Below are 21,784 nucleotides of genomic sequence, written 5' to 3'. Positions count from 1 at the left end.
CTATCCACAAAAAAAGGAGGGGGCACTGTTCAGATAAACAAGAAACCTACATGCATTTGATAAGACTTGAATCCTTACTACAAATACTAATGAGGGAGTAAGGTAAAGGTAAAGGGACCCCTGACCGTTAGGTCCAGTTATGGATGACTCTGCGCTTGTGGCGCTCATCTCGCTTTACTGGCCAAGGGAGCCGGTGTGGCCAGCATGACTAAGCCACTTCCGGTGAACCAGAGCAGCACACGGAAGCACCGTTTACCTTCCCGCCGGAGCGGTATCTATTTACCTACTTGCACTTTGATGTGCTTTCGAACTGCTAGGTTGGCAGGAGCTGGGACCGAACAATGGGAGCTCACCCCATCGCAGGGATTTGAACCGCCGACCTTCTGATCAGCAAGCCCTAGGCTCTGTGGTTTAGACCACAGTGTCACCCACATCCCATAATGAGGGAGTACATATACTAATACTCTGAGATGGAGCTACCGTTCCCATTTTCCTCACAGGGCTACCATCATCAGAGTTCCCTGGGAGACGGAGCTGACTGTTGATTTTTGGCTGAGTGGTTAGAGCTGGGATGTTTGTGTGGTGTAGGAACTCTTGACGATAGCAAAGGACCCTGTCTGCAGTAGCGGGGTTGTCCCCAAAGGGGTTTGCTCCTTTGGGGAGTCATGGGGCAGGGGAGCCCCCACTGTCAGAATATAGAATTGAAGGCCAGGAACTTTGGGAGACAGGCCTGTGACTCTCACCCAGGTGAGAGCCTGGTTGAAGAGAAGCTTGGTTTGTTGGGGATTCATCCTGAATGAGAGGCAGGGGAAGACAGTACATATTGTGCATATTAAAGGTAAAGGGACCCCTGACCATTAGGTCCAGTCGTGACCGACTCTAGGGTTGCGGTGCTCATCTCGCTTTATTGGCCGAGGGAGCCGGCATATAGCTTCTGGGTCTTGTGGCCAGCATAACAAAGCCGCTTCTAGCGAACCAGAGCAGTGCACGGAAACGCCGTTTACCTTCCCGCCGGAGCGGTACCTATTTATCTACTTGCACTTTGACGTGCTTTCGAACTGCTAGGTTGGCAGGAGCTGGGACCAAGCAACAGGAGCTCACCCCATCACAGGGATTCGAACCGCCGACCTTCTGATCGGCAAGTCCTAGGCTCTGTGGTTTAACCCACAGCACCACCCGTGTCCCATTGTGCATATTACCTATCCTTAATCAGTCTCTGGCTTGTGATGCCATTGGCCATGGTATCCTCCTGGACTGGCTCCAGGGAATGGGAATTGGGGTATTTACAGTGGTTCCAATCCTACCTTCAAGATGGAGTCTAGAGAATAGCATTGGAACAGTGCCTTTTGGCCTCTTGATGGGGTGCTGCAAGGCACTATCTTTATCACCAGTCATACTTAACATCTATAGGAAGCCTCTGGGAGTGGTCATTAGGGGTTTTGGAGCAAGCCGCCATCCGCATGCTGAAGATGTTCTTCTCCATAACGGCTGAACCAGGAGAGGCCATGCAGTCCCTGAGCCATTGTTTGGACCCAGTGGTGAGATGGATGAGGAAAAACAAGCTGTGCTTGAACCCTGGCAAGAGAGAGGCACTTTGAGCAAGCAGCTCTCATGTCTGAGATATTGGCCCCTTGGTGGGATCGTGATCCACCTGAAGGAGCAGGTTTTCAGTCTTGGGCGTGGTTCTGGATCCAGCTCTGTCTCCCCCATCCCACTAGGTTCCTCCCCAGGGTTGTCCAGCTCCAGTTCCATGAGCTCTTCTCATTCCTCCTCAGGATCTGACCATCCCTTCCATGACATCTCCATGGGGCTCATGACAGACCCAGTTCCCTTGGCACATTAGGTTCATGCAGAAATGCATGCTCAGACCTACAGCATATCCACTTTTATTAAACACACAGAATGGCTCCAGGGTTAGGCACAGAGGTGAAGAATAAAGATTTGTTTGTAGTACAAGAAGCTGGGGTGAAAGAGAGTTTAGCCTTCGGCTCTTGTGTGTGTGTGTTTTCTTTTTCTTTTGGTAACGTTCATTCCAGACTTGGCAACAGAAGCAAGGGGCTCTTCTTCCATCTAGAGGCATTCATCGGAGAGGTGGGGAAAAGGCACACAGAGGCAATGACTATTTTGCTGGGCTCTGGCTATGCCAGAAGCCCTTTTCCTTGCCCCTGTGGCGGTGCAGATCTCTGAAGCCCAAGGAGCTGACTGTATCTTTCCAGGGCATAAGTCTCCAGCTTGATGTATTGCAGTACACAGTCTCTATTAAGCCCTTCCTTGTGTCAGCGATTTAAGAAACACACCAAGAGCCCTGCTGGGTGTGAGCAAAAGGAAAGGTCCATCTTGTCTGGTACCCGGTTTTCCACAGAAGCTGATCAGATACCTCCAGAAAGCCTACAAAAGGATACCTTGCCTGGACATTCACAGAAGGAGGGATTTGCCTCCGGATAAATCATTGGATTGTATCCAGTGCCAGCCCTGCTCAAAGTAGGCCCATTTAAATTAATGGGTGTGACTTAAGGTCATTAATTTTAATGTGTCTGCTCTGAGTAGGACTGGCACAGGATAGAACCTATCGTTTCCAGATCCCCTGTTTTCAATTTATTTAAAAAGGGTTATGTTTTTAGCATTTGTAGAACCAGGAAAATGAGGCTAAATGGACAGGCACAATTCTTCTCATTTTTTTGTGAGTTCCAACCCAGTCATTCATAGGAACAAAGGAAGCTTCCATATTTATATATACAGTGGTACCTCTGGTTAAAAATTTAATTCGTTCCGGAGGTCTGTTCTTAACTTGAAACTGTTCTTAACCTGAAGCATCACTTTAGCTAATGGGGCCTCCCACTGCTGCTGTGCCACCGCTGCACGATTTCTGTTCTCATCCTGAAGCAAAGTTCTTAACCCGAAGTAATATTTCTGGGTTAGCGGAGTCTGTAACCTGAAGTGTCTGTAATCTTAAGCGTCTGTAACCCGAGGTACCACTGTATATGAATTTATAAGGGTACAAAATACAGAACTGAAGAATAAAAGAAAAAAGTGAAAGAAAAGGAAGGAAAAAGGTGTTCTCAATGAGAGGGATTTGTCGTGATGAATAAAACTTGTGTTGTGTGTACACACACACACACACACACACACACACGAGAGCACTTTGCTAGCCATTATGGCAGAAAGGTGGCCTGTAAATATATTAAAGAAATAAATAATCTGTAGCATTTTAGGCTCCCCACCAGCTCCCTGCTCTCTTGGCCAGCGTTGTTGATGATGACAAAATAAGGAGAGCAATGTAAGCCAGGGTTTTCTTTTAAAAAAATTAAAAATAGGCATGTAACATTTCAAATTTAGGGCAATGGAGTTTCTGAACGAGTGTGCTGAGCAAACTAGCTCTCTAGAGATTCCTGATATTGCAGTTAGCAGTATAATGACTTGTACTTCTTTCTTTTTTGGGAATGCCTGGTGATAAATATAGATTTAAGAAGGCACTTGCTCTACCAACAAATAGCAAAAAAAGATTTACTGGGAATAGACTGATCAGTGTGTTTAGGTCAGAATTTAATAGAATGCCTTGTAAAAGAATAACACCCTAAACCTCAACAACCCCAAACCTCAACCACAACTGTTTTGGTAATATCTTCCATCTTGCTGCACCCATGGTCAAAGCCAAGTTGTGACCAGTGGGAGTCAGAACCAAAGTTCTAGCACCTGAACACTGGAGATCTTATTCACACACACTTCTGAAATTTTATCATATCTATTTCTACATCTGTATGAGGGCAACAGACTTGCTGCTGCTTCTTTTGGGTGAAAGCAGAGGTTGTCACAATGCTTTTAGCGAATCTGTGGCTTAGTGCAAACACACAGGTTCCTGAGAGGGGACCACAGCTACTGAGCTCCTCTCTTGGCCTTCCTGCTTTACTGCTGTGAACCAAACCATGGTTTGACTTAGCATGTTGTGTTCATGCTGTACCTCACTTCAGACAAACAGCAAGCTGTAACCCAGACCGTTCTTTGAGACAAAGCCAAGTTTCACACAAAGCTTTCACTTTGGTTAATAGGGGAAGGATAGGAAAGGCTCTTAAAGCTTGTGGTGGCATCAGTTTGGGTCAATAAAAAGTGTCGTGTCTATAGATAGTCTGTTTTTAAGAGGCCATCCCTCTTGTCATGAGGACTATTGGGGGAAGTATTTTATAGAAGCTACCAAGTGCTGTCCGTGGTCAACTGATTGTTCACAAGGGACATGCTGTAATAAGAACATCAGAAAAGGCCTGCTGGATCCAGGCCAGTGGTCCATCTGAATCCATCATCCTAGCCAGCCTACCAGATGCCCATGGGAAGCCCCAAATAAGAAACTGAGCACAACAGTCTTCTCCGCGTTTGGGATTTAAAGCAACTGGCATTCAGAAGTAGATTGCCTCCAACAATGGAAGCAGAATACAGTCATTGTGGCTTGCAAGCCATCGTTAGCTTCTCACAAATTTGTCTTTTAAAGCCGTCCAAGTGGATGTTCATCAGTCCCTCTTGTAGGAGCAAATTCCATACTTCAGTGCCATTGTGTGAAGAACTCCTTCCTTTGGTCTGTCCTGAATCTTCCAGCATTCAGCTTCATTGTATGGCCCCGAGTTCAGTATTATGAGGGGGTTGTGGGAGAAAATGCAATTTGCACCCTTCCTGAAACATGCTGGGCATCTAAAGAAGATTAGCTTCATGTCAAAGCATAGGGCAAATATTGGTGAAATCCCTGGTGGTACGTGAATCTTCTTTGAGAAGCTCTTTCCTAGGATATTGTTGCCTTCTGAGTTTTTACATGACACGGCGGCGGTGGCTGGTTGGCAGCTGACCTGCAGTCTCTTGAAAGCTATACTTATTACAAATCCCATCATCTATTTTAAATAAGTTGGAAGATGGAGTAGCTATAGGGGATTAACTGAAAGTAATGTGTGTGTATTATAGGCTCCCTAAGCAACTAATAATTTAAGTGCATTTCCATTGATCTAACATGTTTTCCTTGAGAAAACTAAGCATGGGAAATAAATTGCAGTTCGCTGTCAATTTGGTAATGTGTTAAGCATGCCAAGCACTCTGAAATGCAATTTCTAGAAGTTCCGGTCTGTGTACATCAGGTGTGGCCTTCCAGATGTTGTTGCACGATGTCCTCCATCAGCCCCGGCAAGCATGGCCAGTGGCCAGAGATGATGGGAGTTGTAGTTCAGCTATATCTGGAGGGCCAAAGGTTCCCCACACCTGGTGTACATCTGTGGAGGAATAGCTCTGGCTATGGTCTTGTATAAAGTACAGGAAGTTTATACCTTTTTAGTAAGCAAAAAACAAAAACCCTCACTCAACTTTGCCACTCGATTAAGGTAAAGGTGAAGGACCCCTGACAATTAAGTCCAGTCACGGATGACTCTGGGGTTGTGGCCCTCATCTCACTTTACAGGCCGAGGGAGCCGGCGTTTGTCCACAGACAGTTGTCCGGGTCATGTGGCCCACATGACTAAGCCACTTCTGGCACAATAGAACACCGAAACCAGAGCAGCATATAGAAACGCCGTTTATCTTCACACCAGAGCAGTACCTATTTATCTACTTGCACTGGTGTGCTTTCGAACTGCTTGGTTGGCAGGAGCTGGGCCAAAGCAACGGGAGCTCACCCCGTCACAGGGACTTGAACCGCCAACCTTCTGATCAGCAAGCCCAAGAGGCTCAGTGGTTTAGACCACAGTGCCACCCGCGTCCCATGCCACTTGATTAGCAAGCTGTAAAGCTATGGCTGTCCGAATGAAGACAGGTAGCAATAGTTGCAGTCCCCATTGTATTTCTGGGCTCCACCCCTACCCTTTTGGAGAAAGAGATACAGGGTTTTCTTGACTGGACCCCATGGAGACTGGGTCACTTGGGGCAAATGGGGCACTGCCCTGCGAACTTTAGTCTGCCTCCAACCAGCTGCTAGCTGCCTCCTGTCCTACTTACAAACAGTCTGGGCGGTGGAACTGCCTATGCACTTCTTCCATCTTTAGTTTCAGTGTTGCCCTCATCAGGAAGGAGAATGGGGCTAAAACCAGAATTAGTTGGCTCTGTCTGTCATGGGCTTTGGCTGCACCCACTGCCTTATCCCCTACCAGTTGAAATGGGCACCAGCAACCACTGATGGGACCTGCTATGAGGACAGATTACTGGGCAACTTATCCTTTTGGTCTGATCCAGCAGGTCTCTTGTTATGTTCTTATTCTCCAGTCTGTGGACCTTTGGGGGTTCTAATGAAAAGCAAAGCTGATCCCCAAAGCCTGAAATCTACTTAGCCCTTTCTCTACTAGGCCACTGTCAGGGACCGTGCTGAGGAGGGCTGCACTGTCTCCCCCTCCCCCTGCTCCTGATCAGGATTCTGAATTTTCCCAGGATCAGGAGGACAGTATAGATTTGGAACAGTGGTTTGCAGAGGAACATAGTTCAGAAGGTTCTGAAGTACTTGAAGCACTGGGAAGTACAGCTAGGAGGAGAAGCACTGGGGGAGAGAGTTAACAGACTCACTGTCTCTGGAAAATGTTCATCTGCTCAGCCCAAGGTCAAGAAGAGCAGATATGGTGGCAGCACAGAAAGCCCAGTGGTTACAAGATCAGGTTACAAGACGCGGTAGTGACATGGGTGACCAGGGAGGAAGTGGGTGAAAACCTTAATTGGGAGCACCTTCATTCCTAGGAAATGGATTCTTTGTTTTCTCACTGTGATCATTAAAGTTTCTAACTGGTAAGAAGACACATTTCCCTTTGTTCTGCTTATCTACTGCCAAAAGCTGATTCCTTGAAGCCTGACAGCCACACAGGTCTGTCCTTCTCTCATTTCCCATTTCTCTGTCTTGCTGACTAGGTTTTACTGGGACTTGACAATGCTGCTCCTGATGGTTGGCAACCTGATCATCATCCCCGTGGGCATCACCTTCTTCAAGGACGAGAACACCACCCCATGGATTGTTTTCAACGTGGTCTCGGACACCTTCTTCCTCATTGACCTGGTCCTCAATTTCCGCACGGGGATTGTGGTGGAAGACAACACGGAGATCATCCTTGACCCGCAGAGGATTAAGATGAAGTACCTCAAGAGCTGGTTCGTGGTGGATTTTATCTCCTCCATCCCAGTGGACTACATTTTCCTGATTGTGGAGACGCGTATCGATTCGGAGGTTTACAAGACGGCCCGAGCCCTGCGGATCGTGCGCTTCACCAAAATCCTTAGCCTCTTGCGGCTGCTGAGGCTTTCCAGGCTCATACGCTACATCCATCAGTGGGAGGAGGTGAGCAAGAGCTGGGCTGGCCATCCTGAGAGCAGGAGCCTGGCTTCTCTTGGGAAGGGGAAGGGGAAGGGCCCTGGGGCCAGGCGGCTGCACATTTTGAGCTGAAGTGTCTTGACCAGTGGGTTTTCCTGCTGCCATCTACACTCTAGGCCCAGGGTGGGTAGATTGGGATCAGCCAGCAGACAGCTGGATCATTTGCAGTGTGTTGGGAATGGTTTCTCTGACTCCCAGTGGTCTAAAACAAGCAGCAACAACTAATATGTTCTTTCTCTCTTCAAAATGCACTGCTAGAATCCCTGGTATGCAGTAACCCAGATGTAGATTTGTAATTGTATGTGCAGAGCATCCCAGTGGATGGCTCATAGATGCAGCAATTGGTGCAAAACAAAGCAAAACTGAGTTAGCCTTTTGCATCTGGTCACATCCCTGGGCCACCATTTTTTATCTGGCCCCACCTCCCCCTACTCCTTGCACACATTATTTTGCATTGGGTTCTTGATGATGACCTAGTAAAAAGTCAAAGTGTACCCCACTAGTCGGACATCTGCCTGGTTCTTTTTCAAGTTCCTGTTATTCCCATCTCACTCACCCCTCACCCATTAAGTGCGCTAAACTTTATTACGGTACCTTGAGCTCAAAGGTTTCATATTCATATTTTCATTTAAGACGTGTTTATCTACTTTGATTAGCAGATGGAACAAGAAAGAGATTAAATAAAACACCATGAATGAATCGACAGTTGAGTAGATGAAACCTTTGTCTCAAAGGAACATAGAAGTGTCAAATATTGTCCCCAAATTTGCCTTCGGCAAATAATGCTTGCCTTCGGATAACAAATGCCCCTTCTTTATGTATTTGTTTTATTTCTTAAAATTTATACAGTGGTACCTTGGCTCTTGAACTTAATCTGTTCTGGAAGTCCATTCGACTCCCAGAACTGTTTGAAAACCAAGGCACGGCTTCCGATTGGCTGCAGGAGCTTCCTGCACTTGAGCAGAAACCGTGTCGGACGTTCGGCTTCTGAAAAACATTCACAAACCAGAACACTTATTTCCGGGTTTGCGGCATTTGGGAGCTGATATGTTCAAAAACTAAGCTGTTCAGGAACCAAGGTGCCATCGTACACTGCTTGATTGTATAAAACCTCAAATTAGTTTACGAATAGAATAAAGCAATAAGATTATTAGTTAAAAGCAATCAAAACATTAATAAAAATTAAACCAAGCTTATATATGGCAGACAGATGAAGAATGGGAAGTTCTTTAGTTTCTGAACTTTATCTTTTCTATTTTCTATTTTAAGCTTTTTCTGTCTCCTTACCTCTCTCTCTTTTTTCTTTCTTTTCATTTTCTTTCCCACTATGTTTTTCTTTTACCGTATTTTTTGCACCATAACACTCACTTTTTTCCTCCTAGAAAGTAAGGGGAAATGTCTGTGCGTGTTATGGAGGGAATGCCTACGGATGGCGGGGGGGGGGGGGATCTGCTGCAGTTGTGAGCAGAGGATCCATGGTTCCCCTTCCTCCCTTCCCTCCTCCGTGGCTCACTTTGAAACAGCAAAGCGGGAGAAGAGCCGCTGAGTGGGGAGGACTTACACACAAGTGTAAGCGGCTCTTGTCCGTTTGGTTCCTTTAAAGCAAACAGGCTCTCTGTCCCTCTCTCCTCCCCACTCAGCTCGCTACATAGCAGCAAAGTTTTTCAGCTCGCTAAGCCGGGGATGAGCGGGGAGGAGGAAGAAAAGCAGAGCCTGCTTGCTTTAAAGGAGCAAAGTGGGAGAGGAGAGGAGCCTTCTCCCCTTATACCCCTCTTCTGCATTATTAGCAGCATCCTTCTCCACATACCCCACGCGTGCTCCTTGTCCCTTGAGTGCTTTTCCTTCCCTCCCCACTTAAAACGAGGTTACAAAGCACGGAGCCACATGGATCCTCAGGATTTTTGCATTGGGCTACTCCAAACTCACTGTCAGATCACATGTCTGTGGCCACAGCATGAACCACAAAAATCATACATCCACTGTTTCGTTTAGAATATTTTTTTTCTTGTTTTCCTCCCCTAAAAACTACGTGCGTGTTATGGTTGGGTGCGTGTTATAGAGCGAAAAATACGGTAGTTAGACTAATGCTGGATAAAAAAAGATATTTGATATTATGTTTTTTATTTTTCTCTATAAACTCCAATAATTTTTTTTTAATAATAATAATTAAAACCAGCAATAAACTAAGAACACTGTCTACATATCTCAGTAGTGGTCCAGTAACAGGAGTTATAGATGCTGAAGACCAGTACTTATAAGAGAGCCTGTTTAGAGCAACCAGGGCTTGATATTCTCCAGGTTTCTCTTCATCTTACTGACTAGATGGTATCAGCACTCAGTCAGGTTGGGCATGGAAGGGCCTTTCACTGGCACAACCCAGCCGCACCACCAGTCATCCTTTCAGTGGTGCCATTTTTGAATGTGAGCGAAACTCAGCTCCCAGCTGCCCTACTCAGCCCATGTTGGGGTGGCCTGTTGTCAGCGCCAAGAAACACACAGACACCACCCCTGTGTCTAGTGCTACCTTTGCTAAGGAAATATGGAAGCTGTCAACCCAGGAGAAGCATGGAGAAGTGTAATAGGTTTTGCCCCCAGCTCTCCAAATCCACACCTTTTCTCCAACAGAACAAAAGAAGGGAAGTCCATTTCCCCTGCCCCTCTGAATTGAGAACTATCAGTTATGCGTCAGTTACACAGCCCACTCTTCCACAGCCCGCTCTTCCGCACCTATCCCCCTTTGTGCTCCTGATTGCAGAAGGTCAGAGCTACTAAGGTTGGGTGTTCACACCGGCAAGGGAAGCCTTAGTGTGGTTGCTCCTCCCTGACGGACAGGAGAGTGTCATTGCAAGAGCAAGGCAGAGACAGTGTGCTGCAACCGTGGACTGCAATGCAGCTTCCATGATGAATTACAGAGCCAAGCCTTGCGAGCATAAACATCCCTTCAGACTCATGTGCAACCCCTGAAAGGCTGTTTACTCGCATAGTGGTAGTACTAACAGTTGTTTGAAGAGAGCTTGATTGTTAATCCACTCTGGGAATTGTAGCTCTGGGAGGGGAACCGGGGTCTCCTAGCAACTCTCAGAAAGCTTAACAAACTGCAGCTCTCATAATTTTTTGGGTGGGGGGGGGGTTGCACATGACTGTTTAAAGTGGTTTCGTAGTGCATTACGTGTATGGTGTGAATGTGGCCTAAGTAGTTATGAAGGAAGGTGGCAACTCATTCAAGTGTTCTGCATATTTTGGGCAAAAGATTCACAATAGTGATGCATGGACTTATTGCAATAGATTCACAAGAGCATTTCTGCTCTGATGTGTGGACTTATTGCATTGGCCCTAGAGCATTTTCCTCACACCTGCCATGTTGCCATGTACAACCATGTAGACAATTGTAAAAAGGTGTCTTAAATAGAATCACACCAGCATTTCAGGTAATCTGGTACGATCAGTACTGACCGAAACAGAGACTTGAAAAGTCTCAAGTGGAGCTGACAAAAATTGTAAGTTGTCATTAACCCCCAGGAATCCTAAGAATCCCAAAACTACAAGTGGAATTGTGTGCAATGCAGATACTTTTAATTGAAGATGGCAGGGATTCTACCTAGTGTTTCATATATGGGATGTAAAGCTAGGGTGAAATACTACCCTCAGTCTTTGTATGCGTTAATACTTTATTATCCCTTTGGAGTTGTACTGTATCTATGTACTTTTGTTAGGCTGTGAGGCTTCATGATTTGAATGTTTTAGACATTGTTCTCTTGTTATTTTTGAACTTTTCTGTGTTGAAATGCTACCTGCCCCCAGTCAAACCACTGTTTATGGTCTGTCTTCTGGCGGATAGAGAGGCAGAAGGTGGCCCACATAAATGCTTGCTGTAGCATCAGGCCTTTAAAATCACCTTTGCAAAATGCCACCTTCTGCCTACCTATTTTGCAGAAATATCTGTCTGGACATATTTCACGCAGTGCATAGCTGAACTATCCACAGAGAAAGAAATAGAAAGCTCTGCGAGTGCAGCTTTCTCCTGATTGAAGTGCAGAGTGTTTGAGGACCAAACATTCACAAGGAAACAAAAATGCTTGTTTACAAAGCTATTGTGCTACTAAACCTTATTGTATGCTTGTGAAACATGGACCACTTATAAATGCCATCTCCAACTCCTTGAGAGATTCCATCAATAGTGTCTCCAAAAAAATTTACACATCACTTGGAAAGACAGGCAAACTAATGCCAGTGTACTGGAAGAAGCAAAGATCACCAGTGTCAAAGCAAAGATTCTTCAACATCAACTTTGCTGGACTGGCCATGTTGTTCAGATGCCTGATTGTTGTTGTTGTTGTTTAGTCGTTTAGTCATGTCCGACTCTTCGTGACCCCATGGACCAGACCACGCCAGGCATTCCTGTCTTCCACTGCCTCCCGCAGTTTGGTCAGACTCATGTTTGTAGCTTCGAGAACAGTAGCTCCAACCATCTCATCCTCTGTCGTCCCCTTCTCCTTGTGCCCTCCATCTTTCCCAACTTCAGGGTCTTTTCCAGGGAGTCTTCTCTTCTCATGAGGTGGCCAAAGTATTGGAGCCTCAGCTTTTGGATCTGTCCTTCCAGTGAGCTTGCACTTCTGGGAGTTCTCGGTCCACATACTGCTTAAGCCTGCCTTGTAGAATTTTAAGCATAACCTTGCTAGCGTGTGAAATGAGTGCAATTGTGCGGTAGTTGGAGCATTCTTTGGCACTGCCCTTCTTTGGGATTGGGATGTAGACTGATCTTCTCCAATCCTCTGGCCACTGCTGAGTTTTCCAAATTTGCTGGCATATTGAGTGTAGCACCTTAACAGCATTTTAAATAGTTCAGCTGGAATATCATCACTTCCATTGGCCTTGTTATTAGCAGTGCTTTCCAAGGCCCATTTGACTTCACTCTCCAGGATGTCTGGCTCAAGGTCAGCAACCACACTACCTGGGGTATACGAGACATCCATTTCTTTCTGGTATAGTTCCTCTGTGTATTCTTGCCACCTCTTCTTGATATCTTCTGCTTCTGTTAGGTCCTTTCCACTTTTGTCTTTTATTATGGCAATCTTTGTACAAAATGTTCCTTTCATATCTCCAATTTTCTTGAACAGATCTCTGGTTTTTCCCATTCTATTGTTTTCCTCTATTTCTTTGCATTGCTCGTTTAAGAAGGCCTTCTTGTCTCTCCTTGCTATTTTTTGGAAATCTGCATTCAATTTCCTGTATCTTTCACTATCTCCCTCGCATTTTGCTTGCCTTCTCTCCCCTGCTATTTGTAAGGCCTTGTTGGACAGCCACTTTGCTTTCTTGCATTTCCTTTTAATTGGGATGGTTTTCATTGCTGCCTCCTGTATAATGTTACGAGCCTCCATCCATAGTTCTTCAGGCACTCTGTCCACCAAATCTAAATCCTTAAACCTGTTCCTCACTTCCACTGCGTATTCATAAGGGATTTGACTTAGATTGTATCTTACCAGCCCAGTGGTTTTTCCTACTTTCTTCAGTTTAAGCTTGAATTTTGCTATAAGAAGCTGATGATCTGAGCCACAGTCAGCTCCAGGTCTTGTTTTTGCTGACTGTATAGAGCTTCTCCATCTTTGGCTGCAGAGAATATAGTCAATCTGATTTCGATGCTGCCCATCTGGTGATGTCCATGTGTAGAGTCGTCTCTTGTGTTGTTGGAAAAGAGTGTTTGTGATGACCAGCTTGTTCTCTTGGCAGAACTCTATTAGCCTTTGCCCTGCTTCGTTCTGAACTCCAAGGCCAAACTTGCCAGTTGTTCCTTTTATCTCTTGATTCCCTACTTTAGCATTCCAATCCCCCGTAATGAGAATAACATCCTTCTTTGGTGTCATTTCTATAAGGTGTTGTAAGTCTTCATAGAATTGGTCAATTTCAGTTTCTTCAGCACCAGTAGTTGGTGCATAACCTTGGATTACTGTGATGTTAAAAGGTCTGCCTTGGATTCATATCAAGATCATTCTATCATTTTTGAGATTGCATCCCAGTACAGCTTTTGCCACTCTTTTGTTGACTATGAGGGCCACTCCATTTCTTTTACGGGATTCTTGCCCACAGTAGTAGATATGATGGTCATCCGAACTGAATTCGCCCATTCCCGTCCATTTTAGTTCACTGATGCCCAGGATGTCAATATTTATTCTTGCCATCTCATTTTTGACCACCTCCAACTTACCCAGGTTCATGGTTCTTACATTCCAGGTTCCTATGCAATATTTTCCTTTATAGCATTGGACTTTCCTTTCGCTTCCAGGCATATCCGCAACTGAGCGTCCTTTTGGCTTTGGCCCAGCCACTTCATTAGCTCCGAATCTACTTGTACTTGTCCTCTGCTCTTCCTCAGTAGCATGTTGGACGCCTTCCGACCTGAGGGGCTCATCTTCCAGCGTCATATCTTTTATATGCCTGTTGTCTTTGTCCATGGAGTTTTCTTGGCAGGGATACTGGAGTGGCTTGCCGGTTCCTGCTCCAGGTGGATCACGTTTGGTCAAAACTCTCCACTATGACCTGTCCATCTTGGGTGGCCCTGCACGGCATAGCTCATAGCTTCTCTGAGTTATTCAAGCCCCTTTGCCATGGCAAGGCAGTGATCCATGAAGGGGGGATGCCTGATTACCGTCTTCTAAAGCAAATACTCTATACCGAACTTAAAAATGGAAAGCGTAATGCTGGTGGTCAGCAAAAGGGGTTTAAAGACTTTCTCAAGGCAAATCTTTTAAAATGTAGTATAAACACCAACAATTGGGAAACACTGGTCTGCAAGTGCTCCAATTGGAGAACAGCCTTTACCAAAGATGTCGTGGACTTTGAAGATGCTCGGACTCAGAACGAAAGGGAGAAACGTGCTAAGAGGAAGGCACACTTGGCAAACCCCTGGCAGACATGATCAGCTCCTCTCTGGAAACCTATTTCCCCACTGTGGAAGGACGTGTGGATCCAGAATTGGCCTCCACAGTACTTACAGACTCACTGTTAAAACTGTGTTCATGGAAGACAATCTTACTCAGCTACGAGGGATTGCCAAAGAAGAAGTTGAACTATGGAATCCACTTCCACAAATACCAGCGATGGCTAACCACTCAAATGGCTCTGAAAGAAGATGAGACAAATTCATGAAGGATATGGTTCTCAGCTGCTACTAGCCCTGAGAACCATGGTTGTGTTGTAGCTCCGCCGTCAAGAGGAGTATGCTTCTGGGAAGCAGTTGCTGGAAACTGCAGGGTCTACTTGTGGGCTTCCCATAGGCATCGTGTGAGAACTAGATGGGCCACTAGCTCTTCTTATGTTATTAAGATAAGGGGGAGGCGGCTGTTCTGCTCCCGTTCATCCACTCCCCAAATGAACATGGGTTTATTTATGTTTTTGCTCCCAGCAGGAAATTCCCCATTCTCCACTCTGGTAGCAGAAATCAAGCTTTCCATCTGGGCCATGAAAATGCCTAATTTTGAAAAGAATATATGTAGAGATGGGAGCTACATAATGAACTATGAAGTAAAGGCAAATATTTGAATAGCTTCATGGCTTCGCCTGGGAGGCAGGCATGAAATGGATGAAGGCAAAGTGCTTTTCGACGCCACAAGTGCCTCGTGGCAACAATTTGAATTTAATGTTGTGCCTTTCAATGAGGAGAGCTGATACGGCAGGGAAATGAATCGCCTGGGGCAGGATGGAGTGCTAAAGTGATCAGGGTCTGATTTTAGGAAGAAAGGGGGAGTTTATATAGAGCTATGGGTGGAAAGGCTGGTTATGAAGCAAGCCCACAGTTCTCAAACCAGTTTGCCTTGTAATGCTTCTGCAGGGGTGCAGGGCAGGAAACCTGAAGGTGATAATTATGTGTGGTGGGGAGAGTGATAAACCGCCCCACTAGAAATGAGAAAATCTGCCCATTTTGGTTTCTCATTATGTTCCAGTTTCCACATCTTCACATCGGTTTCTAATTCTACAACTATTTCCACCAATTACTCTATTTTCTGCCTTCATTCAAAATAGTTTTGCTCCCCCTCCCAACTGCTTAGCAGCTAATCAGAAAGGAAACAGAATCTTGGTGAAGTTTCTATTTCTCCCTATTGCTGAGTTTCCAGGCTGCACTTTTAACCCTCCTGTGCAAAACAAAACACCCCATTTTAAACTTTTCGCCTTCTTGTGCGGAACATCCTGAGAAAAACATATCCTTGCAGTTCTTCCCTTGAACTTTTGACCCTCCTATGCTGGAGAGCCTTTACAGTAAAAAGGCACAATGAAAAATGTGTTTATCAGTTATGCTGAGGGCATTGTGGGAAGTTAAAATGATGTCAGCAAGCTGCCTGCATGGGTTGGGTTGGGGAGGCCAGCAAGGTTGTCTCCAGGTTGGAGTGGGGGCGCTCAGCAGTTGTCTGAGTGCTGGCACTGTGCTTGGCTATGTGGCACTAACATCTAGCTAAATCAGAGTAAAAGCAAGGAGCCCAACTGTAGGTAGGGAAAGAGCCAATGCCAGGCAGAAGCAGCTAAGGCTAGCCTTGCCTCCATCCTCCTCCCTGCTGAGTTCTACAGGGGCCACACTGAGGAGGAAGCCAATAGGCAGTGCTACCCCCTGGCTGGGTGTAAGTTGAGGAGGCAGGCAGATGGGGCAGTGTCAGGCTTCAGGGAATCGCCTTCCTCCCCCGTGGCTGTAGATGAGCAGAACAAAGGAAAAGGAGTCTTCTTACCAGTTAGAAACTTTAATAATCACAGCAAGAGAACAAAGAACGCATCTCCGAGTAATAGCGGTGCTCCCAATTAAGGGTGCCACCCCCTTCTACATCACTTCTACGTCTCGTAATCTGAGCTTGTCCCCTCTGTGCTTTCTGTTCTGCCACTTTCTGAGCTCTTCTCGACTTTGGGGAGGGTGGTGGTGGAAGGCTGTCTAGAGACTGTGAATCTGTTAACCCTCTCCCTTCCAGTGTTCCTTCCCCCAGCTGTTCCCCATCCAATATTTCCCAGCTTCTGCCTTCTGAACTATGCCCCTCTGCAAACCACTGTTCCAAATCTATGCTGCCTTCCTGCTCCTGGGAAGATTCGGGATCTGGAGCAGGGGGCGGCTCCCACCATTGCTCCTCAGTGCAGCCCTCTGCAGCACAGTCCCTGACAGACAGTGCCCCATTTGCTACAATGGGTCAGCATCTGCTGTGAACAAATACTCAGACATTTGGGGGGGGGCAGTATGGGACCCACCATCACTGGGGAATAGAACCACCAGACTTGGTGAGTGGGGTAAAAACATTGCCTCTGTTCAAAGGTAATTCCCACAAAATGACCAAATTAACACACACACACACACACACACACACACACACACCCTGCTCAGTGGTAGAGCATCTGTTTGGCATGCAGAATGCCCCAGTTTCAATCCCTGGCATCTCTAGATAGGGGCTGGGAAAGACTCTCTGGAGAGCTGCTGCCAGCCAATGTCGATAGTACTGATCTCAATGGACCAAGGGTCTGATTTGAGCGTGAGGCAGCTTCCTATGTTTCCATGCTCCTAACTTTGGAGCTGGGACGCGGGTGGCACTGTGGGTTAAACCACAGAGCCTAGGACTTGCTGATCAGAAGGTCGGCGGTTCGAATCCCCGCAACGGGGTGAGCTCCTGTTGCTCGGTCCCTGCTCCTGCCAACCTAGCAGTTCAAAAGCACGTCAAAGTGCAAGTAGATAAATAGATACTGCTCTGGCAGGAGGTAAAGGGCATTTCTGTTTGCTGCTCTGGTTCGCCAGAAGAGGCTTAGTCATGCTGGCCACATGTGCTGTACGCCAGCTCCCTTGGCCAATAAAGCGAGATGAGCACCGCAACCCCAGAGTCGGCCACGACTGGACCAAATGGTCAGGGGTCCCTTTACTTTTACATTTAACTTTGGAGCTGCAAACAGAGCAGTAAAGCCGAGGTCCCCATTTTGGCTGAGAATGCAGCATTCATTTAGAAATCCCACGGGATTTAGTCGGACTTACTCCCCAGTAAATATGCATAGTGTTTTCCGCTGAAGGCTGACTCCGCTGCTGAAGAGCTGACATCTGTAGATTTTCCAGCTAGCAACAGCTGCTGTCCAATTCCACCCCAGTCACAAGCTCTGTCTCCGTCTCTCTCTTCTCTCTATTGCAAAGCAGGTTATTTTGGGGATGTGTTTTCCAATAGGCTGCACCTCTGCCGTGTGTTGCGGTGGGTGGCGCCTGCAAAAATAAAAAAAATTGGATGAACGAGGCGCAGATTGAACAGCTAGCCGTTCCCAGACTCCAGACATGAGGGGAAGTGATTGAGTTAGGCTGTGATTTTGTGCACATAGTATTCAGAGCAAATTCTGTAGAATTTAGCAGGGCTTACGAATGAGCATGCATAGTATCAGCCTGGATGTTTGTTGCAAAAAATAAATAAATGTTTTAAACCACTTTACATAACAACATTATGCTGTTCAGGATGTGGGCAACAGAATGTTTTTATTATGACATTTGTGTTATGATATTATGCTAATGCACTATTATGCTTTTCTGTGCCTCAGAGACCCATAATTTCCTCTGGTATCTGCTTTTCAAATCACTGCCTGTAGCTTCTTGATTCGCCTCCCAGGCCTGAGGTTTCCCATTACAGTGGTACCTCGGGTTACATACGCTTCAGGTTACAGACTCCGCTAACCCAGAAATAATACCTCGGGTTAAGAACTTTGCTTCAGGATGAGAACAGAAATCGTGCTCTGGCGGTGCGGCAGCAGCAGGAGGCCCCATTAGCTAAAGTCATGCTTTAGGTTAAGAACAGTTTCAGGTTAAGAACGGACCTCCAGAACGAATTAAGTTCTTAACCCGAGGTATCACTGTATTGTAACTATCTTTTCTCTGGCCAAGAGATACATCCCGTTATGTTCTGCAGAGGACGCATTCTCCAGGTGACCAGAATGTGCCGCTTCTTTTAACTCCATAGCCTCAGGGCAAGTGTGGTCAGCCTTATCCACCTCCACCCCCTGTGCTGCAAACCTCGCCAAGGAAGTCTCAGCTTTGCTCCAGACTTGGGTACCAAGAGGTGTGAACGTTTAATGGGTGAGAGCCATATTGATGAAGTTATTTTCAGAACACCGCTGTGAAAAAGAGCTGTTTCAGAGACAGTTTCAGGACACATAATTATCCCGTTTGTCAGATTAATGAATTCAAGTTAGCCTTGTGTGTCTATGTGTGTTTTATGAAGTACAAATCAATGTGGCAACTTTCCCCTGGTTTGGAGAAAACATCTTATTATCCCCTGCCGGACTCCTAGAGATGGATTTCCTGAGCTCCCTCCTGATCTGCTAACCCGCAATTTTCTAGCAAAACTGAAATGCCCCGAGGGGACGCTTTGACTTGAAGCTGCTTGCCAAGAGGACATCTTTGGGAAACCTGGATCGAAGATTCATCCCCTTGGGATTTGGGATCAGGTGCCATTTGCCATCTTGCAGTCAGTAGACTGTTTTTCTGCTTCGTTTTCAATGTTAATTTTCAGCTCAGCAGGAATTCCAAGTTGGCTCTCCAGGGAAACACGCTAACTAGTCAATTTAGCTCCCTGGAGCTTCCAGCAGTTCCTGAGCACAACTATCTCTTTCTACAAGAGCAACCACATGAGATTGTCTATGCCTTCCCCTCCAAACAGACAGGAAATTGCCCCAACCTGAAAACATACTTGAATTGGGGATTCCATCGTATCATATTCAGGTCTGTGCACATTGACCTCTGTGCATTGGTGAAATGCCACACACACACACACACAGAGAGAATGTTAACAAAACTGCATCACGGTTGCTTTTTGTGGTGTTTTATTAGTGCTCACCTGTGTCAGTAATAGAGGACCTCAGCAACATGGGCCCCTTCTGCCAGTGTTCCCTCAACTACCATTTTAAATTTTCCACAATGCACCAGAGTGATGCTGCATGGGGTGTTCTGGGGCCTTGTGGGAGGCAATTTCAAGACCAAGTGGGCAGGGCTGGCGTCCAGCACTGGTTTTGCCAGGGCCCTGACTGCCAGCTGACTGCCAGCCCAAGGATGCCAGCTGCTGACGCCAGCCCTGATTGCGTTGTATTTGGTGGCGCTGTGGGTTAAACCATAGAGCCTAGGACTTGCCAATCAGAAGGTCAGCGGCTCGAATCCCCGCGACGGGGTGAGCTCCCATTGTTCGGTCCCTACTCTTGCCAACCTAGCAGTTCAAAAGCATGTCAAAGTAGATAAATAGGTACCGCTCCAGCGGGAAGGTAAACGGTGTTTCCATGCACTGCTCTGGTTCACCAGAAGCGGCTTAGTCATGCTGGCCACACGACCCGGAAGCTGTACGCCGGCTCCCTCGGCCAATAAAGCGAGATGAGCACCGCAACCCCAGAGTCGGCCACGACTGGACCTAATGGTCAGGGGTCCCTTTACCCTTTACTAACCTATAATCAACATTTCCCCTCTCACTCCAGGCTCATTCTCATGAGCACTGCCAGGCATAATGGCTTCAGGTAAAGCCCATGTTGAATTCTGCTAACTTCCCATGGCATTGATAACCTCCCTCTAGGGCAGTTTGTGATGGCTCACCAACAGACCAAACCTGCACCTGCTGGTGAATACCTGGAACCACCATGGGTTTCCTACACAGCTTACAATTTAAAGCACATCTCCCTCGCTGCCACACCCAAAAAATGAATGTTGGGAACTGTAGTTTGTGAAAGGTGCTCGGAATTAGCTCTGTCAGGGGCAAATTACAGTTCCCACCTTGGGGAGTGTACTTTAAATGTATGATGTGTGTGGCGCATTGCTGGAAGTTAACACAGGCAAGACTTTCCCCATGACGTGGCTGCTTTTTTGTGTTGTGAAGTGCAGTAAGAGTAACAGAACCCCAAAGAGACTTATTTATTTATTTTGTATGTGAAGTAACCTAAAGAGAATTGACCTTTGCCTACTTTGATACCTTTTGGATGCCAAGAGAAGACCTTTTTAATTCTGGCCCCCTCTAGGTTCCTATTTGTTGAGTGGTGATCCCCATGAACAAGGGACGATTCCCTCCCCTTTCCAAAAGCAAACTGGCAATTCTCAGCTGGGTGAATGAACCCTGTCCAATTGTTTGCATGTCTGTATTTTTTGTTTTTGTTTTTGCAAAATGCACATGGCTCTCTCTAGAAACAGAAGCTGCCCTCTTACAGCATAATGCCTCTGTATATAGAATTCCCACCCTGCTGCAGTTTGACTGAGGCAGGGGGGAAAGACCCACAAGTGTGGCTGTGTTTATTTGAGGTCCTTCTCTTGCTTGCCCCCCATCTCCAAACCTCCTCCTGACCTGGAGGCATAGGTTGTGTGGGCTGACTAAAGATAGACCGCTGGAGGAGAACCTTGCGGGATCCACCTGCATTCTACCTGCTGGCCGTGGGCATGGGAGATTTGCAGTCAATGAGTGGGCTGTGTGTGTGTGGCAGCCTAAGCCGGGCTCCTCTGATGCTGCAGAGTCATAGTAGATGACTCAGCAGGGCTGCCCTTGAATGCTCTGCAACATCAGCACAGATGGACAAAGCCAGTCGCTTTGTGCTTTATGCAGATAGCAAACCCTTGAAGAGTGGGCTGACCAATCAGTTCTGGCTCTTTTCATGTAGACACATTCAAGCCAGAGGGGTTGCTGGAAGGCGATGGTGGGCGAGAGCGAGGGACAAAGCTGGCAAGGACCGAAAATCCTGCTATGGGCGAAATATGTTGATTTATTAAGTCCCCTCCCAGAGCCTTCACATGAAAGAAATTTCTTGGAAGGATCGGGCAACAACCTGGCACAGAGTGAGGCTGTAGGGTCATATCCATTGCTAGCCCTACTCAGAATAGGGGATGCAGGTGGCACTGTGGTCTAAACCCCTGAGCCCCTTGGGTTTGCCAATTGGAAGGTCGGTGGTTCGAATCCGGGCAACGGAGTGAGCTCCCGTTGTTCTCTCCCAGCTCCTGCCAACCTAGCAGTTTGAAAGCATGCCAGTGTGAGTAGATAAATGGGTACCAATGCGGTGGGAAGGTAAACGGCATTTCCATGCGCTCTGGTTTCCATCACTGTGTTCCGTTGTGCCAGAAGTGGTTTAGTCCTGCTGGCCACATGACCCGGAAAGCTGTCTGCAGACAAACGGCCTGAAAAGCGAGATGAGTGCCGCAACCCCATAGCTGTCTTTGACTGAACTGTCCAGGGGTCTTTTATCCTTTACCTACCTACTCAGAGTGGACCCATTGAAGAAAATGAACCCAAATCACTTCCCAGAGTAGGTCTACCTGGAGTAGGACTAGCACTGATTACAACCTGTGTCGGGGTTTTGTTTTGTTTTTTGAGTGGGCCAAGTCAGGTCTGTGTGCATGACATGATTCAGAATATTTTATTTGTATATTGTCATCAGACCATCACAAACCAGAGTTCAGCAGCCCAGAAGTAACAAAAGATAGCATCCATCAACCAAAACTCACGACAACATAAGCAAACTTCAAAA

The 21,784-nt window shown here is 46.6% G+C and overlaps 1 protein-coding gene across 2 annotated transcripts in view; it reads left to right on the top strand.

Moving 5' to 3' along the window:
* HCN4 (hyperpolarization activated cyclic nucleotide gated potassium channel 4) overlaps window positions 1–21,784 on the top strand; it is a 123,082-nt gene that overhangs the window by 35,406 nt on the left and 65,892 nt on the right. For both annotated transcript variants that reach the window (XM_081838748.1, XM_081838747.1), the window contains exon 2: window positions 6,856–7,279. In XM_081838748.1, coding sequence (XP_081694874.1) covers window positions 6,856–7,279 — 424 coding nt within the window. The remainder of the gene's footprint in view (window positions 1–6,855; window positions 7,280–21,784) is intronic.

Source organism: Podarcis erhardii (genome assembly GCF_964252035.2).
Source record: "Podarcis erhardii genome assembly, chromosome: 14".
NCBI classification, from domain to species: Eukaryota; Metazoa; Chordata; class Lepidosauria; order Squamata; family Lacertidae; genus Podarcis; species Podarcis erhardii.
The sequence above is the reverse complement of the archived record's forward strand: the minus strand, read 5'-3'. Positions and strand labels throughout refer to the sequence as shown.